Source organism: Temnothorax longispinosus, unplaced genomic scaffold (genome assembly GCF_030848805.1).
Source record: "Temnothorax longispinosus isolate EJ_2023e unplaced genomic scaffold, Tlon_JGU_v1 HiC_scaffold_27, whole genome shotgun sequence".
Lineage (NCBI taxonomy): Eukaryota > Metazoa > Arthropoda > Insecta > Hymenoptera > Formicidae > Temnothorax > Temnothorax longispinosus.
Window position 1 is genome coordinate 324,864 of NW_027270089.1, and position 25,886 is coordinate 350,749.

Genomic DNA, 25,886 nt, shown 5'->3' on the forward strand with positions numbered 1-25,886 from the left:
CGATCCATTTATAGTTTATTTTGATTAGTGGCAATAAAGCACACGGCCCGACCACAAATGATTATTTTGTTTGCCTCGCGCGTGGATCGCGATAACGCGCGAAAGAATAAGGTGGTCGAACCACACACAATCTTCAACGCGGTCACGGAATACCGAGCCCTGAGGAATGACCCGGGGAAATGGCGACGCGGTCCGAACTGGGGTGTCACCAAAAGGGTGACAAGCGAAAGAGCGGCGCGAAACGCTCAACGGATCGCGAGTTAGCGCGTCAGGGTCACTAGGTGACGGAACCGTGCACGCGGCGCGAATGATAGCGACGCGGTCCGAACCGGGGAGTCACCAAAAGGGTGACAAGCGAAAGAGCGGCGCGAAACGCTCAACGGATCGCGAGTTAGCGCGTCAGGGTCACCAGGTGATGAATCCGTGCACGCGGCGAAAATGATAACGACGCGGTCCGAATCGGGGAGTCACCAAAGGGGTGACAAGCGAAAGAGCGGCGCGAAACGCTCACCGGATCGCGAGATAGCGCGTCAGGGTCACTAGGTGGTAGAAATACGCATGTCGAAAGAAAGTTAGCGACATGGTCCGAACCGCGAGAGCGAGAAATAGATGACCGGTCGAAGAACGACGCGATCCGACCACCAGGAGGCTAGTTAGACAACCAAGCGTATTCCGTGGGGAAAAACCAGCGGGTCACCCTCAGTAGGACCTGGGACACCCAGGGAACAGGTCGCCGTCAAGCTCGGACCACCCGAACGCGAGGTACGGCGACATGTCGCCAAAACTCGATGACCGGACGTCGTCCACAGGGACTAAGCCCGGAATCGAGTTAGTAGGGACCTCAATAGCGAGACCCGGGGGTCGCCGTCAACGGCGGACGTCGCGATCGCGACCTAGACATCTTCCTCGAGAAGTTGACCCGGGGTCACCTAAAGTGAGGTAGGAGAAGACGTCCCTCTCGTGGCATGCCACCTTGACGTGGTGAGAGGGCTCCCTGTACCAAAGATCCACTGAGGCAGTACCTTCGGTTATGCCGAAGGAAGGGCTCGGTGGGGAGGTACAGGGTCTAAGAGCATGCCGTGCCCCCTTTCTCTTGACTCGTCGAGGCTTGGGGGCACAATAGGGTCCGGCGCCCCTGTCAGGGAACTTGTTCCCTGACTCTAAAGCGTCGGTAGGGGAAGGCGACCCCGACTACAAACGCCCGGTCGGCTGGGACCGTGAGGGAGGAGTTTTTACTCTTCCCGCCGGCCTAGAGGAAGGAAAACCTCGATAAAAAACCGCGGGGTGGGTCTCGAATCGCTCGACCATTGCACGCCGGTGCTCCGGCGGGTCGGGCGATTCGGACTCGTTGTGGGGGGAGCGGGCCTCTCTCGTCCATTGCACGCCGGTGCTCCGGCGGGGCGGGAGAGGTTACGCCGGGGTCTCGGGGATCCGGGAGGGAGGTCCTCACTTCCGAGGCGGGCAGGGATGCCGTCTCGCCGAGGAGGTGGGAAGACCCTCGTCTCATTACCCATTGCACGCCGGTGCTCCGGCAGGGGAGACGGGGGTAACCACCTTTCGGGAGTCCCTGTACGTGGTGCAGGGACGACCGGAGGGGAGGCCCGTGTTGGGGACTTGCACACCAGGGACGTGGTCCCACGGTGTCCCCAACACGGAGGGCAGTCCCGAGCCGCTTCGACGTATTCGGAGGTCGGGGTCGGGCTGCCTGGGTGGGCGACTCGTCGGGCCGATGGGACGTATTCTCAGGCCGGGGCTGGCGGGTCCGGTCACCGGACGTAAGGGCCGGTGACGCGCGTGGAGTCCGTTGGGTCGGCGGTGGCGTGGGCGCCCCGTGTCTCCTGCTCGTGCGTGGCGGGGACCGGGATCGAGCGTGCTCGGCCGGGGCCGGGATCGAGGTTTCTCGGCCGGCCACCCCTCGTTGCGTGCGGGCGGGGGGGGCGGTGTTCTTTCGTCGTCGTCGACCGGCGGACGGTGCCTCAGGGGTCGGGGGCGGTCTCCGGGGTCCCTCGGGGCCTTTGGGGGGCGCTCTCGATACGGGTACGGCGAACCCGGGGATACCCGAGGGCTCGGGCAGGCTGGGCTCGTGAGGCGGGCGAAGCCAACCAGCCTAGGGGAAGGACACCCCGAAAATAAACCAAAAATCTCACAATGGACAATGTCTTTGCGTGAAAATAAACTTACAGGACCAGAGGTTTCGGATGCCTCAGGCCCGGTGGGTGGGGGATGCTCTACGGAGCAAAGTCCTGGTTCCCCCCCATCGTCAGCCAACGACGGGACACCAATAATGAGGCTTCCAGCTGGGTCCAGGGCGAGCCCAGGTGATGGCGCCAACATCGCCCAGGGAAGTCAGTGCTTCCCTAAAACGAGATCGGGGATCGTGGGAAAGTTTGTCATTCCCACGATCACAACTAGGAGCAGGAAGAAGAATAGACTCATGGGACCAAGGAGTGTCCGACAAGTGAGGGTGGAGCTAATAAGGATGAAAGAGGCTCCCGTGGAGGAGGGCGCAAATAAGAAAGCGGCGGACAATGCACCGCTGTCCACATCTCAGTGTGAAATGGATGTGGACATAGACGCAAAAAACACCTCAGAAGGAGAGACTTCGGATATCGCGGTACTTGAGACTATGTCGGATAGTGGGATGGGCCGTGTCCAAAAAAAGAGAGGAGCCCCCGTGACCACCTGGGAAAATGAAGTAAAGAAAGCGGAGTGGGCTAGAAGGAAAAGAGAGGATGAAGAGAAGAGGCTTGCGGAGTTGGATGACCCTAAAATAGCCGCCAAACTCTCGAAAAGCAGGAAAGAGTTCGAGAAGAAATATAATGAGGAACTTCGTAATGCCCCGGTGGAAGACCTTGCCAGGAGAATCATAGAGCAAGTGTCTACAGTAGATAAGGTGAACACCACGAGCGGTTCGCTCAAAGGAGGAGACAAAAGAAGTCTTAACAAGGCGGCTTCGGTAATCTTAGCCGCAGCTGCACACTTGGTAGATCGAGTGAGTGTCGACGAACCAATTGTTAAAGACTTCGAAGCAGAGGAGCTGAGGCGTGAAAATGCCAAGCTCCTGAAGAAGATTGCCCAGCTAGAAAAGAAAGCTGAGGAAAACAATGGCTGGAATACGGAGGTGGAAGTGGAAGACAGGCCTCGGTGCCGATTTCATGAAGAACCTCCGAAAGGAAAACGCCCCAGAAGAAGGGGAAAGAAGGTTAGTACTTGGGACGGCTCATCTTCGGACGAAGATGACAATAGTAAGAAAGAAAAGGAGAGGATTGAGAGAAAGACAATAAAAGCTGACGAGAGAAGGGATCAGCTTCTAAGAGAGAGGGAGAGGCTTGACAAAGAAAACGAGAGGAAGGAGATAGAGGCCGCAGAAAAAAAAAGACTGCACACGCTAGAAGAAATAGCCAGAGAGGGTGCACCCGCGGTGTATAGACTCCCTCTAGGAGGGAAGTCCTCAGTGATAATAGATGCAGCCATCCCTGCAGCTGCAGAAATGGAGGATATAACAATGGACACGGATCCAGAAATTGTCATTGACGCGGGTAAGGAACCTGGTAGCTCTGACGTGTCGGGACAGGGGACTAGGAACGCCGTTGACAGCACTGCGCTGAAGAGAATTGAGGCAATTGAGGCTAGAATGGTGAAGACGGCCTCAATGCTTGAGACTCTGGTGAAGACAGTGAATGCGTTGGTTGCGGGTGGACCGGTCACAGTCCAGACGCGGCTGACTCAACCCCGAGGTAGAGACACTGAGGTGGAGAAAGGTGGTAAGCAAGGACGCAAAGGGGGGAAAGAAAAACCCCCTAACAAACTAACCTCGCTGCCATCAGTGCAAATGGCGCCCAAACCCGTACGGGCTGAAGCCGGGAGCGCGGAGAATAATGAGGTGGCGCGGATCAACCCATCCCTGGAGCAGCCCCCGTCTCAATTGTCCTGGGCGGAAGTAACGAAGAAGAGCACCAAGAAAAAAAGGAAGACACCGTCTAAACCGACACAGGCTGGACGAAATCAGCAGCAATCCAAAGGGAAACAAGCTGCGAAAGAGCAGGGCCCAAGTAAGGTAACCCAAGACCAAGCTAAGGACAAGCCTCCTACTCAAAACAAGAGTAGGAAGGATACAGAGAAGGGATCTGGCACGGCTAGTAAAGTTGGACGCCCACCAAGAACGGCGGCAGTGGTCCTTACTAGCCTGAAAGGCGAGTACGAGACCTTAATGAAAGAGGCCAGAAATAAGATCTTGCTAAAAGACATTGGGATCGAGGGTCCGCTGAAACCCAAAAGAACCAAGACCGGGGCTCTACTTATAGAGTTACCTGGTAAAGAAGGAGCGGCTAGAGCAGATAAACTTGCAGACAGCATGAACATGCTGTTTGCAGGTAGAGAGGGAGTAACGGTGGTAAGACCTGTGAAATCTGGTGAAATTAGAATCCTGGACATCGAGGATTCGATTACCCAGGAGGAGATCTCTGCCGCAATTGCTGATGTGGGCAAATGCCCAATTGCCCAGATACAGGTGGGAACACCGAGAGAGGGAACTAACGGGCTGAAAACAGCCTGGGCCAAGTGCCCGCTCGCCGCAGTCAGGGCTATCCTGCAAAGCGGTAACAGGCTCAGGATCAGCTGGTTCACGGTTAGGGTGCAGGTGCTTACGGAACGTCCCCTCCAATGCTTTAAATGCTTGGAGGGGGGGCACGTGAGGGCAACCTGCACCAGTGAAGTAGACAGGAGCAACCGGTGCTACAGGTGTAGCGAGGAGGGGCATGTGGCCAAGAATTGCAGAGGGGGGGTGAAATGCCCGATCTGTGTGGATTTGGGGAAGCCCTCCAACCATAGAACCGGGAGCAAAGCCTGTTCCTCTGCGAAGAGGAAATATAAACCAGGATGGGGGGGTACCAACTCGAATCAGTCGACAACATGGTCTACCCAGCCTATTCAGGGGGATTCGGAGGACATAGAGATGAGGGAAACCTCTGCCGGGGTGAGAACTAGACAGGCGACCAAGCGTCCTTTAAAAGATACTGGTGAGTCCACAGTGTCTCCCCAAGAAATGGGAGACAGAAAAAAGGTGAAAGGAAAAAGAGCCGGTAGGAAGGCTGACGAGCAATCAGAGAAGGATGCGGAACAGACTGCCGAACGAACCCCTGAACAGACTTTAAATGAACAAGGGGTAGAGGAGGAAATGGAGACGGAGGGCCTTAATGAAGAATTGTAATGGCCCACACACCCACACCTAAGGTTCTCCAGGCTAACCTGAATCACTGCCGCGTTGCCCAGGATCTCTTCCTACAGTCCATGGCAGAGCGCGGTAGCGGTTTGGGTATCGTGGCGGAGCCGTATCGAGTGCCGGACAATCACCCGTGTTGGGCGTCAAGTCGGTGTGGCCTCGCTGCGGTGACGTGGAGGCAGACCGCCAGTCCCGAACCCTGCACTAAGTTGGTGGCGGGCGAGGGTTATGTCGCGGTCAAATGGGGACAGGTAGTGGCGGTTAGTGTCTACGTTTCCCCAAACAGAAGCAGGGCTGAGTTCCGGGACATCCTCAATCAGATTGGGATGTGCCTGACGAGATTTGACCCTGCCCCGATTGTAGTGGCCGGGGACCTCAATGCCAAATCGGTGATGTGGGGATCCCCGGTCACGAACGCTAGGGGGAGGGAAGTAGAGGAATGGATGGCGGAGAGAAATCTATTTTCCCTCAACCAAGGGAATAGATGGACGTGCGTGAGGCCCAACGGGGGATCCATCGTGGATATTACGATGGTGAACCCGGAGGGATTACGCCGCGCCGAGGGATGGAGTGTGGTCGAGGACGTGGAGACGAGATCGGACCACGAGTATGTGGAATTCTCCCTCTTGGCCACCAATCGGGAGATTGTGGAGCATCGAAGAGCCGCGCATGAGAAATTTCCGCGATGGCAGTGGCGAAAAGCGGACAGAGATCTGTTTCGCGCTGCGACACTGACCGCACTGTGGGAAGAGGATGTCCTGCTGAACGCAACGACTAGCGTGGAAGACAAAGCGGGAAGGATCGGGGATATTATGAGCCAAGCGTGTGACGCTGCTATGCCCCGATCAAACCCGATCCCACGCAAGGGAGTGTATTGGTGGACGGAGGAGATTGCCGAACTTCGGCGCTCCTCCGTTCACGCCAGAAGGATTTATCTTAGGGCAAGAGCCCGACAAGACCCCCTGGCAGAGGAGGATGCCGGAGAGGACTACCGCTCCGCCAAGCGGGCACTCTCTAAGGCGATAAAGGTGGCCAAAAACCGCGCCTGGGAGGAGCTCCTCCAAACACTGGAGGAAGACCCGTGGGGACGCCCATATAGGTTGGTTTTGAACAAGCTAAAACCTTGGGCGCCCCCCACGACGGAGTCTTTAGACCCTGGGTTTCTCGAGGATGTGGTGGAAACTCTATTTCCCGATGACGAAGGGGAGAGAGTTAATGGAGCACCTGCTCCGCCTCCCGCGGAGTGGGACGAGGAATTTGGGGTGACAATGGAGGAGCTCCAGGCTGCTGCCAAGAAACTGAAGGCAGGTAAGGCGCCTGGACCTGATGGCATCCCAGGTAAGGCGTGGACCTGGGTCACCGGGGAGTTAGCCGAACATCTTAGGGCCCTTTTCACGAGGTGTATGAGGGAGGGCCGATTCCCTAGTCAGTGGAAGAGGGCCAAACTGGTCCTCATCCCCAAAGAGGGGAAACCAGCAGATCAGCCATCGGGTTACCGTCCGATATGTCTGCTAGACGAGACGGGGAAGCTGTTTGAGCGGGTGATCGCTACCCGCCTTGCTCGGCACCTGTCCCGGGAGGGTCCGGACCTCAGTGAGGCCCAGTATGGCTTCCGGGAGGGTAGATCGACCATGGATGCGATCGCAAAGGTCCGAGCCCTCTTGGAAGCCGCGGCGGAAGAGGGCAGGGTAGTTCTGGGTGTCTCGTTCGATATCCAGAACGCGTTTAACTCCCTGCCCTGGCCGGTAATTAGGGAGGCGTTGATACACCACGATGTGCCTCCCTATCTGATGGCGGTCCTTTATGACTACTTCCGGGACAGGAACCTTCTGTACGTGGACCAGGACGGTAACCTGATGGTCAGGCTGGTAGTGAGGGGCGTACCCCAGGGATCGGTACTCGGTCCACCATTGTGGAATCTGGGGTACGACTCCACACTTAGAACCCCTCTCCCCCCCGGGTGCTGGTTGAACGCTTTCGCGGACGACACCTTTCTGGGGGTGGAGGGGGAAACATGGGAGGGGGCCCGGCGAAGGGCTAATGTAGCGGTAGCGTGCGTAGTGGCCGCAATAAGGAGATTGGGACTCCAGGTAGCCCCCCAAAAAACCCAGGCCGTCTTTTTTCACAACGGTTCTATGGGTAAGCCGCCTGGAGTTCACATTAAAGTGGAGGATGTCCGTGTCCCAGTGGGGGCCTGTATGAAATTACTGGGCCTCTGGCTCGACGGCACATGGGGCTTTGGTGAGCACTTCGCTCGCATAGCCCCCAGAATGATGGCCACGGCCAATAGCTTGGCTCGGCTGATGCCGAATCTGGGGGGGGCGAGTGGTTACGCTCGCCGGCTGTATGTTGCGGTGGTGCAGTCCGTGGCGCTCTACGGTGCCCCTATCTGGGCACCCAGGGCGGCTAGCTCCGCCCGCATTAAGACCCAGTTGAACCGGGTCCAGCGGGTGATCGCTATAAGAGCGTCGCGGGCATATCGCACCGTGTCGCATGCTGCGGCTACAGTGCTGGCCGGAGTTCCGCCCCTCGAGCTGGTAGCAGCTTGTCATGCCGAGGTGTACAGGCGGACAAGACTGCTGCAAATACCGAGGGGCAGGCAGTGGGACAGGGCCAATGGAATCATCAAGCTCCAGGCCAAGGAGGACCTGATTGAGAGATGGCGACAACAATTGTCCAATCCTGCCGTAATCAAATACGGCAGAAGGACTGTCGATGCTGTCTTGCCCCACCTGGACGAGTGGCTGAGTGGACGGGGACGTGGACTTACGTTCAGGGCGACGCAGGTGCTCACCGGGCACGGGTGCTTCGGTGAGTACCTGTGTCGCATAGGAAAGGAGGTGGATGCCAGATGCCACCATTGTAACGAGACGAGGGACACGGCGCAGCATACCCTGGAGGTATGCCCTGCTTGGGACGAGCAGCGCCGTGTCCTACAGGGGGAGATAGGAGCAGACCTCTCCCTCCCGGCCGTCGTGGCGGAGGCGGTCGGGGACATAGAGAAGTGGCGGGCATTCCTTGCCTATTGCGGCAAGGTGATGACAGCTAAGGAGGATGCGGAGCGAATTCGTCGCGAACAGTATGACCATGCTGCAGCGAACGCGCAATTAAGATAGAACATAGGTCAAATTGGCCTATGACGCCCACCTAAATAGGGCGTCCTACACGGTCCATGGACCGCAAGAGTGGGCTAAGTGTACCCTGCAAGACCCTCCCCCGACGAGGGGGGCCCGCAGTTTTAGGGCGCTGGCTGTTGGTAGTTGCGTCCCTCTTGTACACAGGGAAGGGTGGCGGAACGGGGTGGTGTCCGTTCCGTCACGTTAGATGAAAAGGGCTATGAAGCCCAGAGCTGGGAGCAAATCAGCTCAGCGCAGGGGGTGTCCAGATGCATACACTAGTTCCTGGACACCCTAATAATGCGCAGGTAGGGACACCCGTGAGGTTTTAGTGGGTAGGTCACGCACACAGTGCGTGGAATCCCACACTCCCCTCGTCTTCCTCGGAGGGCGAGGGAGTCTTCCCCCTCCAACATCAGAGGGGGCTGCTGGGTCACATACCGGGCTTGCTCGGGAACCCAGCAGTCGAAGATTTCCTCACGTATAAAAAAAAAAAAAAAGGTAGGAGAAGACGTGCGCACGGGTCGGCGCCGTCGTAAGATTAAAATTACGAGTGGTGGAAAACCACTGTCCGGGGATCGATTCAGGGCATCGTATATATGGTACTACCAGTGGAAATTTCCACCGCGCACACCTGGTACTGCCAGAAGTTATCAACAGCTATTGTAACTGCGTAGCGGCGAACATCTGGCGCACACCTGTGAATCCGAAAGTCGTAAACACCTATTGTTAACGCGGAGAACGGAAAATTACCGCGAGGAGAAAGCAACCGAGAACCCCATGGTGGGGGTAACTCACCGTAGGTAGGGAGCCCGAGAGAGGAATATTCCTCGAGGCAGTCTGTCGGGGACGCTCGTAGGTATAACTTCTGTCTCGCGCGTATATCTCGGAGTATCGTTCGAATTATCGCGATTACGTACCGGATTACGAATTTAACGTACCACAGCGTTCGAAACAACCGGCAACGCTCGCGAAACGCGTTACTCGTCGCCGATACGAAAGGCGAAAGGTTTTGACGTACCGTAAACGAAAACTTCGCACTTTGCGAGACGTGCAACCGCCATCTTGTGCGGGAACAACATCTGTGAACAACCATCTGTGTGAATTGACAATAATGAATAAATGGAAGAATCATTTGTGATAATAAATACGTTGTTAACGATTTTTTACCTTCTACTTACTTGATCAAGCGGAGTGTCGCGCCATCTTGCGAAGGAGTCCATCCGGATCGTGAATTGTCATCGGATCTGCTTCAGAGGAGGTCATAGATGAGGACCCCGTGGCGGAAATCTAAAAAGAAACAGCATTAATTATAGTTCTGGCGACAGTTCTCAGAGTGACGCGGTATCTTCTATACGCGGTGACCTTGGACAGCGGTGGCAGCGGTGATCCATGACATCGGCGATGGGGATGAGGACCGTGTAGCGAAAATCTGAAAATAAAAGAGAATTAGTTAGTTATTTGAACTTTTGATGTTGGGACTTAGCCGATCAAGCGGGTGTCGCGCCATCTTGGCTCCACGTTGACACAGCCTGATGATTGATAGCAGATATCCGAGGGGAGCCGACGCAGATGAAGACCCCGTGGCGGGAATCTAAAATTTAGAAAGGATTAGGGAATTATTTAGCACGTACTTACCTGATCAAGCGGGTGACGCCCAATCTCCGAACCTGGACGACATTGGGAGGCGATTGAGATCAAGTCCCTGACAACAGGCGATGGTGAAGAGAACCCCGTGGCGGGATTCTGAAAATTGAATTGTTTAAACAAATTGAGGAACCATAGAGTCATTCACTTCAAAGATACTTACCTTCTCGGTAGAAATAGGGCAAACCGAGTGGCGACCGATGACTTTTAGGACAAATTAGCGTCCCCCGTAGGCCGATTACATAACGTTCGGTTACAACCTAACCTTATGAATATCTCAAACGTGTCGGCCATGAGGCTGTTTGAAGTAAAAAAATGCCCTCGGCGCACGTTGTCACTACAAAAATAATACGTTAATTCAAAAATTTTAATGTCATAGGTGCAATTGGGATATGGTGCGCTCCTACAAACGGAAAACTGCGAGAGTAGTCGAGTATCAATAAGTTGCGCATTTGAGTGGAATTCTTGTATTTAGATTAAGACGAAAACTTCGTGCTTTTTGTACTTTTTTGAAATAAAATAAATGTTTCTGTGAAGGATTTTACTTTTTTACATTGCAGAGCACTATAATATATTGATATTTACGTTGAATACAGTTTGGATAACATTGTGCATGCAATTACATTTGATGTGAGAACGTGCCCCGGTCACGGGTACTTTGATATGCCAAAATTTCAAGTAAACCCTCAGCTTCAATTGGACAGTATCGAATTTTGTGTGATTGTTACTCTACAGTTGTTACATAACAATAAATAACGACAGGTTGCTTGTGACAACGTGCCCCGGTCACGGGGCACGTTGTCACAAGCAACCTGTCGTTATTTATTGTTATGTAACAACTGTAGAGTAACAATCACACAAAATTCGATACTGTCCAATTGAAGCTGAGGGTTTACTCGAAATTTTGGCATATCAAAGTACTCTTAAATATTGAATGTAAAAAATACAAAAAATATTTAACAAAATGTGTGACAACGTGCCCCGGTCTACCCTACAAAGAATCAGTCAACCTCGCAAGCTATTAACCGCGTTTGCCGAAATTCTGTGAACATTTACTTCGAAATTTTTAATCGTTTCTAAAACAGAATTAGCGCGGTCCCTCTTATCGAACTGATTTATTGGTAACGCGAATTTATCTCCCAGACTCAGGAAACCCGAAACCGAGTCAGGTATCTGTTTATTGCTGATGTTAACTAACCGTTTCGATTTATCTATCTTCGAAAAGGGATTTATCGAAATGTTTCGTTTTCTCATTATTCCGTTGAATTTCGTGATTGACTTAACTTTTAATGTATTGTTATATTTCATGACCTTGTCCTTATTGAAATCGAAAAAATTAATAACCAAACTCTCCGGTAAGTTTCTAAATAAATGTTTTTTAATATTTATAATTCTTGATTTTAAGAACTTCAAAAGATAGTGGCAATCACCGATTTCCAGATTCACCACGACGGCCTATAACTTGCGTATAGCCCTACTACCGAAAGTAAAAACGGCGATCGGCCGCGAGGCCTCACGCCACTCTGATGCGCTTGGCTCTAGAACACCGTGACCGCCGAGGCACGAAGTCCTCGGGGCACGCGCTCCGCCTAACAGAGTAAGTAAGGAAACGATGAAAGTAGTGGTATTTCACCGGCGATGTTGCCATCTCTTACGTATGCTACACTTCTCATGTCTCCTTCTCATGTCTTCTACAGTGCCAGACTAGAGTCAAGCTCAACAGGGTCTTCTTTCCCCGCTAATTTTTCCAAGCCCGTTCCCTTGACAGTGGTTTCGCTAGATAGTAGATAGTAGATAGTAGAAACTAGATATATATGTTATGTTTTTATTATTTGAAGCTTACAATCAAAATTATTATTTTTAATCAGACTTTTTCTCACTTAGATTATTATTTATTGTAGCAACTATATAGTCAGTTTAATAAGACTTATAACACAGATAACTGTAGTAAAAAAAACAAAATGATTTATTGTAGACTATACATATAACATTTTTTTCGATAATCTTCAAAAAATATGGTAAAATAATGCAATAAAAGAAAGTTGCTTACAGAATTATAAAGCCAAATATACACACAAAATTATAAAATAATAAAAAAAATAATAGATATAACAACAAAAACATAAAAAATACGTAAAACTTATTTTAAAAAAACTTAGTTTGTCACCTAAAAATCACAAAATGTGGCCTCAAACGGCCGTCCTTCGCGCGATTTGCCGGCCAAATGGGGAACCGAAAAAGGGTTCAAATGCGAGTCGTTGCATGACAACAAGGCAACATTACATTTATAAAATATCGCAATGATTTATAGTCTACTACTGATTCATTGTTGAACTACCTACCCTACACACATATAGCAAGTTTCATAAATCGGACTAATAGTTTCTGAAATAAAACGGATGGTCCCTAAATAAACTACCCGCCCTAAAAGCGTTAAATATCCGTTTTGTTGTTTCCAATTCATGAAATTACATGCTATTCTCATTTTGAAATTTACATCTTTTTACTTACATGATTCTGCAACAATCAAGCCTAAAATTTGTAAGAGTATTACAGTTGCAAAATATTGTTCAACGTGCATATTTTTCTCATCCAAAGAATGATTCATAAATGATATTATACATTTAAATCTTCTAAAATATTTTGTTTGTACTCAGAAAGCTTTCCGCTCGATATTCTTCTCTTTTCAGTCAGCTGCACACCAATGTCGTAGTGCTATTTCTGTATATATATTATTTTTTATTTGTTAATTCTTTGTCAACATTGCGTAATTATAATTTCTTCCATAGATTAAAACTGCAAGATGAAAGGAATTAATTAAATCAGAGCTGACATTTTGGACTAATTTTATTACCGATACCTACTATCTCCCTCTGCCGCTTGTCTTAGGTCGGTATTCAAATAATCGGATCTTATTTCAAGACCGTCTTAAATAATCAGAGAGAAGACTGAGGCCGGTATTCATAGTCGGTTCTTATTTTAAGACTGTCTTAAGGGGGTATTCTAGTGTAAAATGCGCTTCCTTCGGGATTTTTTTACAAGAAACCAGTGAAAATGGTTAATATCAGCTTTTTATGTATATATTTTATTATCTTTAGAGAACATAAAAAATATTTTTTGAAGCTGAATTAATGAATATAAATATTAATTAAACCCTATCGAATACATGGCAAAAAAAAACGGTGACCATCATTACGCCCATTCTGGTTGTCTGAAACAAAAAATTTAAAAAAATTCTTAATTAGTATGAGTTTGGCTATAGCAGGAACTAGAATGGAATTTTTAAATTAAAAATTTTTTAAATGGCGGCAATTTGAAAATTTAGTATGAATTTTCTTAATCTTTCGAAGATTGCCAAAATCGTAAAAAAATTTTTTTTTACTTAATTCTAGTTCAGGCTATAGCCGAACTCATACTAATTAAGGAGGTTCGATCATTACTTGTGAGTCAAAAATGCGACTAAAATAAATGTCATTACAACGATCCCGAATTATATGCAATATTAGTATAATGAATTGTGGATGCTACTTACGTGCTATATTCTTTGTCAATTATTAGTGTATAGCATATTAACAAACATATACTGGGGTATGAGAGCGTCAACGACTCGGGAATCGCTTATTCTACGCTGGAACCTGAACTTTGTGACGATAAAGCCTTTAATCCACACGGTAAAGTCCGATTTTTAAAGTTTTTACACAATCCTTGATGTTTCATCTATCAAATGTTAGTTTTTCAAAGCCTTAAGTTGGCTAAGTGTGTACTAAACCAGTGATAATCTACCTCGGACCGACTTTCTCCATGAGGGTATAGGCTAAAAGTGGTCAACTTCTGAATAATATTACAAAAAAACTATACGGTCAATATTACTCAAGTTTTGCGATTATTTGTGTGAAGTGTTTATATAAATCATATAAAAAAATTAAGGCTCTAAGTTGGCTTTCGAGTAATAAAAGGCTTTATTGTTACAAAGTACTTTTACCTCGCGGATCGAATTGGCAGTGACAGACTTGGCAACGCCGCAGCGCAACAGCTGATGCGAATCTAACCTCATTTTGCCTGACATCTATTTCTCTGTGCTATATAACTCCGGGACGGAGCTGAAGGCACTAAGTTTCTCTCATCCAAGAGAACTAATTAAAAAAAAATACATTTATTTCTACGTGAATTCTTGAAGAGTTTTTAGTGCATCAAATTCCGGAAAATTGCAATAAGACAGTAATTCAGAGAAATTACATTTTTATAACTATTATTATTTTTATTTAGCAGATAACATCTTGCAATATCCCACAAAACAATTTTGCGTGAATTTTTTTAGATTTTTTAGTACATTTTATTTTGGAAAATGCAATAGGACAGTAAGTAAGGGAAATTACATTTTGAGAACTAATATTATTTTTTATTTAGCAGATAACATATCCTGTAATATCCCACAAAATACAATTATGTAGTATTAACTAATTTAGATTTTTCTGTGAGTTTGGCTAATTTATACGATAAACCGTCGATTACTTTCTTTATTTTCGTAACTCGTGGATGACCACCGACATCTTGCCCTAGAAGAATTTCAATTCCTCAACGTCCACTTGTGTTATACGATTGCGAAAGATCTTCCAAAGTTATTCCAGCTTTTGCAATTTTTGTTACCATACTTGTTGAGATCCCCGACGATTTAGCATCTGATTCCTGAGGATTTAATTCGTGTTTGAGGCACTCAAGCGACCAAAAAAAAAAAAACACGGTCATACATACACATACTAGTAGAGATTAGATAGGCCAAATAGAAATTATTCTTACCCTTCTTTTTCAATCGTTAGCGCTTTTTCAATCTTCAAATTTTCCAAGCAATTTTCATTAGCGAGACATTCAATTGATTTGCCTGCCCTTCTCTCACAGCGTTTATAAAGAAAAGTGTACATTACAGGAACATTTACCGCCAATAAAATTTTATTTAAATGAGTTACTCCAATTCCACTTTCAAGTGTTCCTGTAATAACAAATAATTACTATAAAATCAAATTTTCTCAATAAATTATGCTAAAAAATCTACTTGTTACTAACCGATAACAACTTTGGTGTTGACTGTGTATGTTGGTTTCGAAAATCTTAACAATTCTTCTATTTTTGATGTGTTGACTTGATACACCCTCTGACATAGCTGGCAAGTGATGTAAAAGATGCTGGCAAGTCCAATATGATCCTCTTTCGTTACATGCCGCAGCGATGTTGGAACGTTACATGACTTGCACCACAACTCATCGGCGAGCAAGTGCAAATCTATCAGTCGACGTCCAGTGAGTTTTACATAATTATTCTCAGCTATATAAAAAAAATAAATAGAATTAATAATATCGCCGTTCTAAGCACAGTTCAAGAAATTAAAGAGGTTATGTTAATAGGTATCGCATATTACATGTTTTACATATCTACCTGGTTTTTTATATTTCGTGTGTCTTCGTTTGTTAGCAGCAATAATATTCTCTGTCCACTTGATTCTTCTTTTTGTACAAAATCGGCCTTTATATCGGCTCCGAGCCTCTTCAGTCCCTTTGCATACTAACATACCGATAGTTTGTTTCTCGCCATTGAAGGGATGACCGGCTATTTGGCATTCCAACGGTGTCATCTCGCCGGGGAACATGCAGCCGGATGGCCCGGGAACCGCCGTACTGTCCCACTGTATATGCGGCAGCTTCTCGATATCGTCGTCCGGGTCTACGGTCGTCATAATTAAACGGCGGTTACGCGACGGCAATTATTTCTCACTTTTTCTCGTCTTCCTCGCCGTTCCTTTTCGGTCGCTCCTATTCTTCGCGTGGGCACGCTTCCGCGTCGAGGTAACGAGAAATCAACTCCTGACATGAGGTCGGTTGTTACCCCGATCTCCGTGTGCGCGCTGAATATAACCTATATGACGACGCGAAGACGCGCGAGAGCCGGTCACTGAAGCGCAACGCAACGTTGCCAAGCCCGAGAATCCCGAGAAGTCGTTTGACGCTCTTATATAATAGTTAATATTCTATACACTAATAATTGACGAAGAATGTAGCACGTAAGTAGCATCCACAATTCATTATACTAATATTGCATATAATTCGGGATCGCTGTAATGACATTTATTTTAATCGCATTTTTGACTCACAAGTAATGATCGAACCTCCTTAAGAATCTTTTTGAATTTTTTGTTTCAGACAACCAGAATGGACGCAATCATGGTCACCGTTTTTTTTTTTTTTTTTTTTTTTTTTTAGGGTTTAATTAATATTTATATTCATTAATTCAGCTTCAAAAAATATTTTTTATGTTCTCTATACATAAAAAGCTGATATTAACAATTTTCACTGGTTTCTTGTAAAAAAATCCCCAAAAAAGCGCATTTTACACTAGAATACCCCCTTAAGTAATGACGGTCTTAAATATAAGATTCGACTGAATACCGGTCTGAGAACGGCCACGTCGGCGATCTAGTGAGTTCTGAAATCGTGGATGTAAAGGCTCTTGCCAGGCAACAAACAATAGGATGTATCAAATGCAGAATAGACGATGATACAGGCAATAGACACAGAATTTCCGTTATGTTGGAAATTCTGTCCCTATTGCCTGTTATCTAGAATTGTGCAAAGGCCTTTAATTACATCCACAATTTTAGAACTCACTACATCGTCGGCGTGGCCGCTCTCAGTCTTCTCTCTGAAATAATGTCTTAATTAATGCTAATACGGCTCTTATGAATGGTTCATAACATCTTAAGATCGTGTAACTTAAGGTGGAAGCACATAAAATTGCAGGAGCCATAAGCAGAATGCAGAAGCCATATGCGCATGCGCTATGGTATCTGTTAGAGCTCTACGCGCTCTACGGATACCATAGCGCATGCGCATATGGCTTCTGCTTTCTGCTCATGGCTCCTGCAGTTTTATGTGCTTCCACCATCCACAATGCACGCGTACATACGCGGTCTTAAGGTGATGCTGGAGCCGTCTGTTTTACCGGCATTTTGTTGCTGTCACGTATATAGCGTCATATTAACTTGACAGAATTAAAAATCCTTTTCCAGAATTGCAGTACATACATTAATGATTCAGGGTAACTCCGATTTTATATAGAAAACGAGAAAAAATTACGGAAATACAGATTTCCTTATCTTTTATCTTAATATGGCGTCTCGAGTTGAGGCGAGCTGTCAGTTCATCACAAGATATATTTCATGTAAGAGATATATCATTGGTACGAACGCGAAAACAAGTCACCCTGAATTGCACAACAATAAAAACGTCGATAAACCCCTCAAATCAAGATTTGGAAGCGTAATATAAAAGTATGATGTCAGTGTGTGTCGTGCGTATGTATGCGTGCATTGTGGATAAGAGTAGAGCGCAAAATAGCAGGAGATTAGTTTTGAGATATTCGGATAGAGGCGTTATAAATTTCCATGGCATGCACCGCACCACAGATTAAGGGCCAATTTCACCAACCACGGTTAGCTTAACCGACGGTTAAAGTTAGCATTATTGACCAATACTATTGGTTAATACTGCTAACTTTAACCGTCGGTTAAGCTAACCGTGGTTGGTGAAATTGACCCTAAAGCCGTAATCAGACTACGGATTGGGATTGAGATTGGATTGAAATTTGACCAATTAGAGCAAAGTTTACTAAACTTGAAGTTAGTTTTCTTTATTCTGATTGATTAAATTTCAATCCAATCTCAATTCCAATCCGTAGTCTGATCACGGCTTAAGAGCCAATTTCACCAACCACGGTTAGCTTAACCGACGGTTAAAGTTAGCAGGATTGACCAATAGAAAGCAGGGTGGATTCATTTCTATTGGTCAATCTTGCTAACTTTAACCGTCGGTTAAGCTAACCGTGGTTGGTGAAATTGGCCCTAATAAACAGATAGCCAAAGGTCCGGGTTGAGACGAGACCAGCATTTCTCACTGGTTTCAGCGCCATACCGTGTAGCGGCCAATGCAGTAACTACATTCTTAAGATAAAGCGGGTCATTTTCGGACGAAGTCGCTAATAGTCGATAAGTCGCGTCGTTTTAAGGGGATCCTGCAGTGACTGGCGAACTTCCTCGATGTCGATAATGTCAACCTTTCTAATTTTGTTTTCCCTATATCTGTCTTTGTCTAACGAAATGACATCTGTCCTTTTTTCGATTGCTCGCCATCTTACGCAAGATCCGGCAACTACTGTTGCTGCTCTTCTTGTCATCCTGCATCCGTATTTGTATTACTAAAATAATTATTAGATGGATCTTTTTTTTGTACGCATTGAATCTTACTTCTACTTACACGATATTATTCCTACATGTTTTCCCAAGGGTGGATGATAAACATTATGTACGTATAAACAGTAGAATTTTTGTTTTAAGCAAATATTGTCGTCAGGTGACAGCTGTGTATGTGCCCCAATAAATAATATTTTTAATTTTTTGGTGTTTTTGATATAAAATCGCGTTTTGCACCCTAGATTTTTGTGCGGACTTTAATTCTGTAAAAGATTTTTGCAATTCTATAAAGCCAATTAAAAGATCCATCTATTAACGTTAATGTCGGTAAATCATACGGCTGCAGGATCCCCTTAAGGCTATTTTCTGTAACTCTTATAACTACAGTTTCGTTATCATCGTTATATTATCGTTGTGCAGATATAATATATGATATAAAAGCTGCGCAACGACAATATAATGATAACGAATTGTTGTTAAGAGTTATAGAATCAGAGCACTGATCTCTAAGCCGAGAACTCCGCGTGACGTGTTAGAGAAGTTATATTGCAATCAAAATCAAGTGTGTTAATTGTTAGGACTTTCAGCCCTTAGAAATTTGTTATGTCAATTGTAGTTAAAAAGATATTGATGATTAACATAGAGTCTATTGCATCAAAGTTGCGACTTACATAGACTATTATATAATTAAGAAACTATGAAATTTTTTTTGTTATTCAAACTTAAGAGTTTTTCAGGTTGCTAAATATTAATCTGATGTTAAATTCAATTGATACATTCAAAATGTCGGAACCATATAGCGGCCGGATATCAAAAGTAAAAATTCTATCATTTTTATTTTTAATATCCGCTATTTTTAATTAACTTAACTTCGAATACATATAATTAAAAAATAATTCATAAATTCTGAATGATATATGTGTATATAGTTGCAACTTTTTGACGCAATAGATTCTGTGTTAATCTCAATGTTATTAATCATGCATCAATGCCATCAATTATACAATATATTTTTAATCATAAATAACATAAGAAATTTCTTTTAAGAACAAATAAAGGATAAATATTTTAATTCGCGATGCTTCTTTAATAAACTTATTCTATTAATTATATTTATTATTTATACTGTGTAGGAAAGTTTCATGTTTGTATATTAATTAAAATTTCAAATAAACTTTTATGTAATTTCCCTGGTAATTTCATAAAATTAATATTTTCATCAAATTAAACTGCCAAATACGGTCAGGCTGAAGTTTGTTCACCTATATTTTTCGTGTGAATTTTAAAAGTATTATATTCTTTCGCTTCGTCAACTACACGCGCCGTACTTTCAATCTTGAAACGCAGTCTGAAACTGAAACGTACAATCACATAATTAAATTGATAATCAATTTAACAATACCGATACTATACCCATCTCCACACACACTGCAAAGAATGTTGCGAAAATATTTTTAATTTATAGTTTATATTGTCATGCCGCGTCGCCGGTTGGTGACGGCTTACGGCAAAACGTTTATTATTTTCGGGATCTCTTGACCTTACGAGTTGGGACTCGGTAGGCACAGGCGGGCAGACTAGGAAGCGGTCGGGTTCGCAGGTGGAACGGGGGTGTAGGCGTCGTTAAATGAACTTCACTTCGTTTTACTTTATATTAGAGCTTTATTTCAACGCCCCTTTTACACTCACTAACTTACACTTGTATTTGCCTTTCACAATTACTATAACTCGTACGCGCTTTGTTATAATGTAAACCTTCACGACACGACTTACGAGAACGGTCACGGGCAGAGTCTTCGGTGTATTACTCTCCGTCGCGGCTTCTTTGATGGTCCCTTATATTGTTTTGAGTTATGCCCTGTCGGCGTTTTTCTGCCGGGTTCGACGGTCCCCCGAATGAGGTCGGTCAGTGACCGAGCGCATTCGCAATCTCGCTGTACTCCACTGTTCCGCGATTGTCGAAATGCGTTGTCGCACATTCCTATGCATCTCGCAATATTGACGCGGAAGCTTGATGAACTTCCGCGGTTCCGCGAATGTCGAAATGCGTTGTCGCACATTCTTATGCATATCGCAATAGTTCGATTGACGCGGAAGCTTGATGAACTTCCGCGTCCGCGTCGGCGTAAATTGAGGAGTCTTTCGAAAGACAATTTCCTCGAAGTCTTTTGAAAGACTATTCTATAATTTTATTATAAATAATTTAATAATTACCCGTTGTAATTTTAGATTACAACATCCCTCCCCCGTTAAAAAGAGAAAACGAGGTTCGCGAGTTTTCGCTGTATATTCTTTAATTTATACTTTGTTGTATACCCATTTCTATATTTTTCCCTTATATATATTTTACATTTTATAATACCCGTGTACAATATTTTGGTATAATCGTTTACTATTCTATTAGAACCTAGTACTTACACTACGTTTTAAAATTGGTTTCGGAAATCCGTATGGTCGAAATGATCTTTCTTCGTCGTATAATGTAAGTGGTGATCGTGGGTTTTTTTTCTTTTTTATTAATACGTATATTACAGTGCTTACTATGGCTAATGTAATTATACCGCTCGCTGTCATTGGGTATATGAATTGTTTTCGGACGTAAAAATTTCGGTCGTCGTCCTCTAGGTCAGTATTCATTTTTTGTATTTGTGTTTTTAATTCTGTCAGTTCAGCTCGGTGCTGAGTTAAATCGTCCGTTGTCTCGTTCCGTAATGTGATTGTTTCATGGTCATATGTAAGCGAAATATTTACTTCGGGTAAATATGTCTCTATATCTGTCTCGTATATTGTCTCTTTAGCTTGTACTGTCATATCGGTTGTCATTAGCTTACACTCCTTTTCCAGCGTAATTTTGCCAGTGTTGTTGATTATCTGCTTCTCCTCGTGTTCATTACTGTTGTAATTCTTCAACCAAGCAGGTCCAGTACAGGGAATAGGGTTTAGAGAGACGGAATTTCGTGTATCAAATTCACTTAGTTCGTTTAATAATCGTTCGTTACAGCTCGGTTCGAAGGTTCGTGAACGTCCCTGCTCTCGCGTCCGGCAACGCCCCAGCCCCCTTCTGTCTCGCGCTCTCTGCGCCCCCTGGCCGGAAGTGTAACACTGCTCTCCGAAAAGAACTAGCCTATTGTACGCCGGTAGCGCGGTCGGTTTGAATCATAGTGAACGTACATAACACCCTCTCCGCTAAAGTAAAACATATTTATGGCTACGCTTATGTACTTGTAAGGAAAGAAAAAAAGAAATCCCTTATATGGTAATCCGTTAAAAAAAAAAGAAAACGCGGCCCTTCTAGAACATAATAAAAATTGAATAAGAAACAGAAAAATTGTGTCTTAACCACTCTTTCCTATCTCAGATTAACTTCGTAATCTCCTAAATGTGTAGGCAATTTATGTGGCCTTCGTGGTCTCGTAGGTTGTCTAGGAGTGGTTTCGACCGGATCAATATCGCATTCGGAACGATTTTCCGATTGTGCTGGCAACGCTTGTGGAGGAGGCGGTGATCTCATTGCTTCTGGTGTACGGTGATTCGCTTCCTCCACGTTATCAACTACGCTTTCTTCTCCGACCACTGAGTAGTCTAAATCGGACGTTATCGCACTAACTTTATCATTTAGCTTTACTGGCGTCCTATTGCCAATCGTGCGCATCTGGTTGATGTGCCTCTTCCAGATTCGTCCATCATCCAGTTTGATCTTATAATGTAGTTTACCAATACGCTCTACAACTTTTCCAAACATCCATTTATCTATGCCTAAATAGTTTCGACAACTCACTCTCTCTCCTTCCTTAAAGACCAGATGAGTTTCTGTTGTTACGTTGTAGTCGTTACTATGCTTTATTTCTGGATGTAGTAAATCCAGGCGTGTGCGTATTTTTCTCGCGAACATTAGTTCTGCCGGAGATTTCTCTGTCGCTGGATGGATCATATTTCTATACTGTATTAATATTTGTTGTAATGCAATATGTACATTGGTTCTGTCGCTTCGCATACGACGTAAGGAATTCTTTAAAGTTTGTATAAACCTTTCGGCCTGACCATTGGTAGCCGGATTGTACGGTGCCGTAAATTTTTGTACGATTCCGTTTTGTTTTAAAAACGAAGTGAATTCGGACGAAATAAAAGTTCTTCCGTTGTCGGATACGAATGTTTTTGGAATTCCAAAAATAGCGAAAATTTTCCTACATACGTCTATAGTGGTTTTAGCTGTAATGTCTTTGACGATGTGGACCTCTGGCCACTTAGTATACGCATCGATTAAGACAAAAAAGAAATGACCCAAGAAAGGTCCTGCAAAATCCGCGTGAACGCGACTGAAAGGAGTTGTGGTTTCCTCCCAAAGGTGTGGTTCTATTTTCGTGGGATTATTGCGAAAAGAGTTGCAATCTTTGCAATTTTTAGCTAACGACTCTATATCTTTGTCGATATTAGGCCACCACACATAACTTCTAGCTAAGTTTTTCATCTTGCTGATACCAAAATGTCCCATATGTAGTTCTTGCAGAATTCTTTTACGTAGTACTACTGGGATTACTACTCGATGACCTCTTAAGATTACATTATTCTGTAGTGTAAGTTCACCAACATCTAAGTTAAAACCTTTTAGATTTTTAAATTTTTTACCTGTCTTTAATGCTTCTAAAACTTCTACGAGTTCTTTATCTTTAACTGTAGCTGTAGCTAATTCTGTCACTGTAAGTGGAAGACTCTCGATTGTATCTAATTGAAAGATATCAACTACGTCCTCGTTAACTTGAATTCCTTCTATAGGAAGGCGAGAAAGACAGTCGGCGTTTGCGTGTGCCTCCGATCTACGATACTTAATGGTGTAATTGAAACCTCGCAGAAAAAGAGCATAGTGCTGCATTCGCATAGCACTGCATATTGGAAGTCCTTTTTGGGGTGAGAAAATTTGTACTAATGGGCGGTGGTCTGTAATTAACGTAAAATGTCCACCGTGTAAGAACTGGTAGAATTTTTTTATACCAAAGATTATGGCGTATGCTTCTTTGTCTATTTGCGAGTATAATTTTTGTGTTTTCGAGAGAGTTTGGGAAGCGTATTGAATTACTCTTTCTGTACCATCCGGATACAAATGTGATAGGATAGCACCTACACCGTACGCGCTAGCATCCGTAGCAAGAATTAGAGGCAAAGTTGGATCAAAATGTACCAAGAAATCCGTACTTGAAAACGCCTTTTTGGCAGCTAAAAAGCTTCTTTCACACTCCGTAGTCCAGACAAATTTGGTGTTCTTACGTAATAGATTGTTCAACGGATGTAGTATCGTGCTTAAATTCTTAATAAAACGACCGTAGTAATTGACCATTCCAAGGAAACTACGCACCTGAGGAACGTCTTCCGGTCTACGCATTTTTTCAATTGCTTCTATTTTATCTGGCTCTTTGTGTAATCCGTTTTTATCGATAATGTAACCGCAATAATTAATTTGTTCCATAAAAAATTCGCTTTTATCAAGATTAATTCTAATATTGTACTGATGTAGACGTTTAAAAACTGCTTCTAATTTTTGTAAGTGGTCTTCCGGATTTTTACCCGATACGCGTATGTCATCCAAGAAGGCAGTTACTCCCGAAAGATCTTTCAGAATGTTCTCCATGTCACGTTGCCAAATGGCCGGTGCAGACGCGATTCCATACATTAAACGCTTAGGTCGGTAAAGGCCTTTATGAGTATTCAATGTAAGGAGGTGTTGATCCTCGGGGCGAACCCCCATTTGTAAATATGCTTGTAATAAATCAATTTTAGAGAAAACTGTGCCGCCCTCCATTGAGGTAAACAATTCATCCGCTGTCGGAAGATGATGCTCGTCAACAACGAGCTGAGGATTTAAGGTGACACTATAATCGCCACAAAGGCGAACCTGACCGTTCTTTTTAAGAACTGGGACTATCGGCGTAGCCCATTCAGAAGTGTCTACCTTCTCTAAAACTCCTTCTGATTCTAACCGTTGCAATTCCTTTTCTATTAAGGGGCGTAATCTGAAAGGCACTGGCCGCGATTTGCAAAATACCGGTTTCGCATCATTTTTAAGCGTTAATTTTGCCTGTAACCCTTTTATTTTTGCTATTGACGGTGTCATGATTGACTTGTACTTTTGTAGTAATGCATTTAACCTATCTTTGTGACCAGTATCTATCGCATGTATCGATTCTATGCTACTAAGAAAATTCTTAATATTAGCTTCATCCCGTAATTGGAAGATCCATTCGCGACCTAACAAAGCGTTTCTCTTTTGATTTGTAATATATAGATGTAATTCGCGTAGTTTATTATGGCACCGTACAGTCACGACTATATAACCTAGTAATTTTACGTTCTGCTTACAATAAGAAATTAATGTAAGTTGCGTTGAATGTATGGGCGAATCCGGAAAAAGCTTACTCGCGTGCTCCTGCGCCATCACCGACACCGCAGCACCGCTATCTATTTCGAACTTGACTTGTTTGTCATTTACCAGCAGTGTAGTGAAGATTTTGTCCCGAAACTGTGTATGTTCCATCAATAGGATCTCTTCAAGCTGGTTTGTTTCCCGGCTCACTTGAAAGCACACCTTTTTCAGATGGCCGCTCTTTCCACAAGCGTTGCATTTGACGTTCTTATCTAATGTACATTTGGACGCTAGATGATTTGCACCGCATCTATAACATGTAATAATATTAGTATTCGTATTTTTACAAGATTTTACATTTTTCGAACCTTGTCTGCCATTAAATTTACGCGCGTTTATACCTTTTTGTTGTTGTACTTTTACAGACTTATCTACGTTAGATGGATGTCGGGGAGTCCGCTTGGCCGCTTGTACCAGACTTAATTCCGCTGATTCTCCTTGTAGTTGTTGAGCACCTTTCTCAGACAGCTCCATTGTAGTGGCCACCTGCGCTGCTTTTTCCAACGTTAGATCCGCCAGCTCCAGGAGACGTGCTTGAGTCCTCTTGTTCGACAAGCCAAACACTAACTGGTTTCTTAGGGCTGTCTTTAAATAATCGCCGAACTTGCAATGCACGCTTAGCTTGTGGAGTGCCGCTAAGAATTCTTGAACTGTTTCACCATCCTTCTGCTTACGTTGATGGAATTTGTAGTTTTCCGCTATTTCTAACGGCGCCGGGTCGTAAAATTCTCCCAAGCTCCTTGTAAGCGTCGCGTAACTGGCTTCGAAGGGATCTTGCGGCGATAACCGATCGCACAAGATATCGAACGATGTGGCCCCAACGTAATGCAGTAAGTAAGGCACTCGGGCCTCGTCCTTAATTGTAAATATTCGAAAAGCGCCTTCCAGCCTGAGTAACCATCGTGACCAATTCGTGACGGTGGAATCGAAAGGCTCGATCGTAAACGTATTTGGCACTGCTGCCGTCGCCGTCGCCATTTTTGGTATCGCTCAAAAGGGATGTATCCGCCTCACGTTTGCCGTTTGCCGTCTTCTTTTTGTACTTCCCGACTCGTACCTTTTTCGTGGCTACTGTCGAGATAACCCTGATCCCATCCTCGTCGCCAATTGTTGTAATTCTTCAACCAAGCAGGTCCAGTACAGGGAATAGGGTTTAGAGAGACGGAATTTCGTGTATCAAATTCACTTAGTTCGTTTAATAATCGTTCGTTACAGCTCGGTTCGAAGGTTCGTGAACGTCCCTGCTCTCGC

The 25,886-nt window shown here is 44.9% G+C and overlaps 2 protein-coding genes across 2 annotated transcripts; both read right to left on the reverse strand.

Annotated features, from left to right (window-relative positions):
* Nucleotides 1-14,397: 14,397 nt before the first annotated feature.
* LOC139824128 (uncharacterized) lies at nt 14,398-16,799 on the reverse strand. Its single transcript, XM_071796624.1, has 4 exons — nt 15,415-16,799; nt 15,046-15,303; nt 14,782-14,971; nt 14,398-14,670 (listed from the first exon to the last, which is right to left on the reverse strand). The coding sequence occupies exons 1-4, from the start codon at nt 15,710-15,712 to the stop codon at nt 14,628-14,630; spliced, it is 789 nt and encodes a 262-aa protein (XP_071652725.1). The 5' UTR covers nt 15,713-16,799; the 3' UTR covers nt 14,398-14,627.
* A 4,770-nt stretch (nt 16,800-21,569) lies between these two features.
* On the reverse strand, nt 21,570-25,613 carry LOC139824118 (uncharacterized). Its single transcript, XM_071796606.1, has 5 exons — nt 25,003-25,613; nt 24,629-24,885; nt 23,306-24,460; nt 22,847-22,915; nt 21,570-21,943 (listed from the first exon to the last, which is right to left on the reverse strand). The coding sequence occupies exons 1-5, from the start codon at nt 25,611-25,613 to the stop codon at nt 21,570-21,572; spliced, it is 2,466 nt and encodes an 821-aa protein (XP_071652707.1).
* Nucleotides 25,614-25,886: the final 273 nt, after the last annotated feature.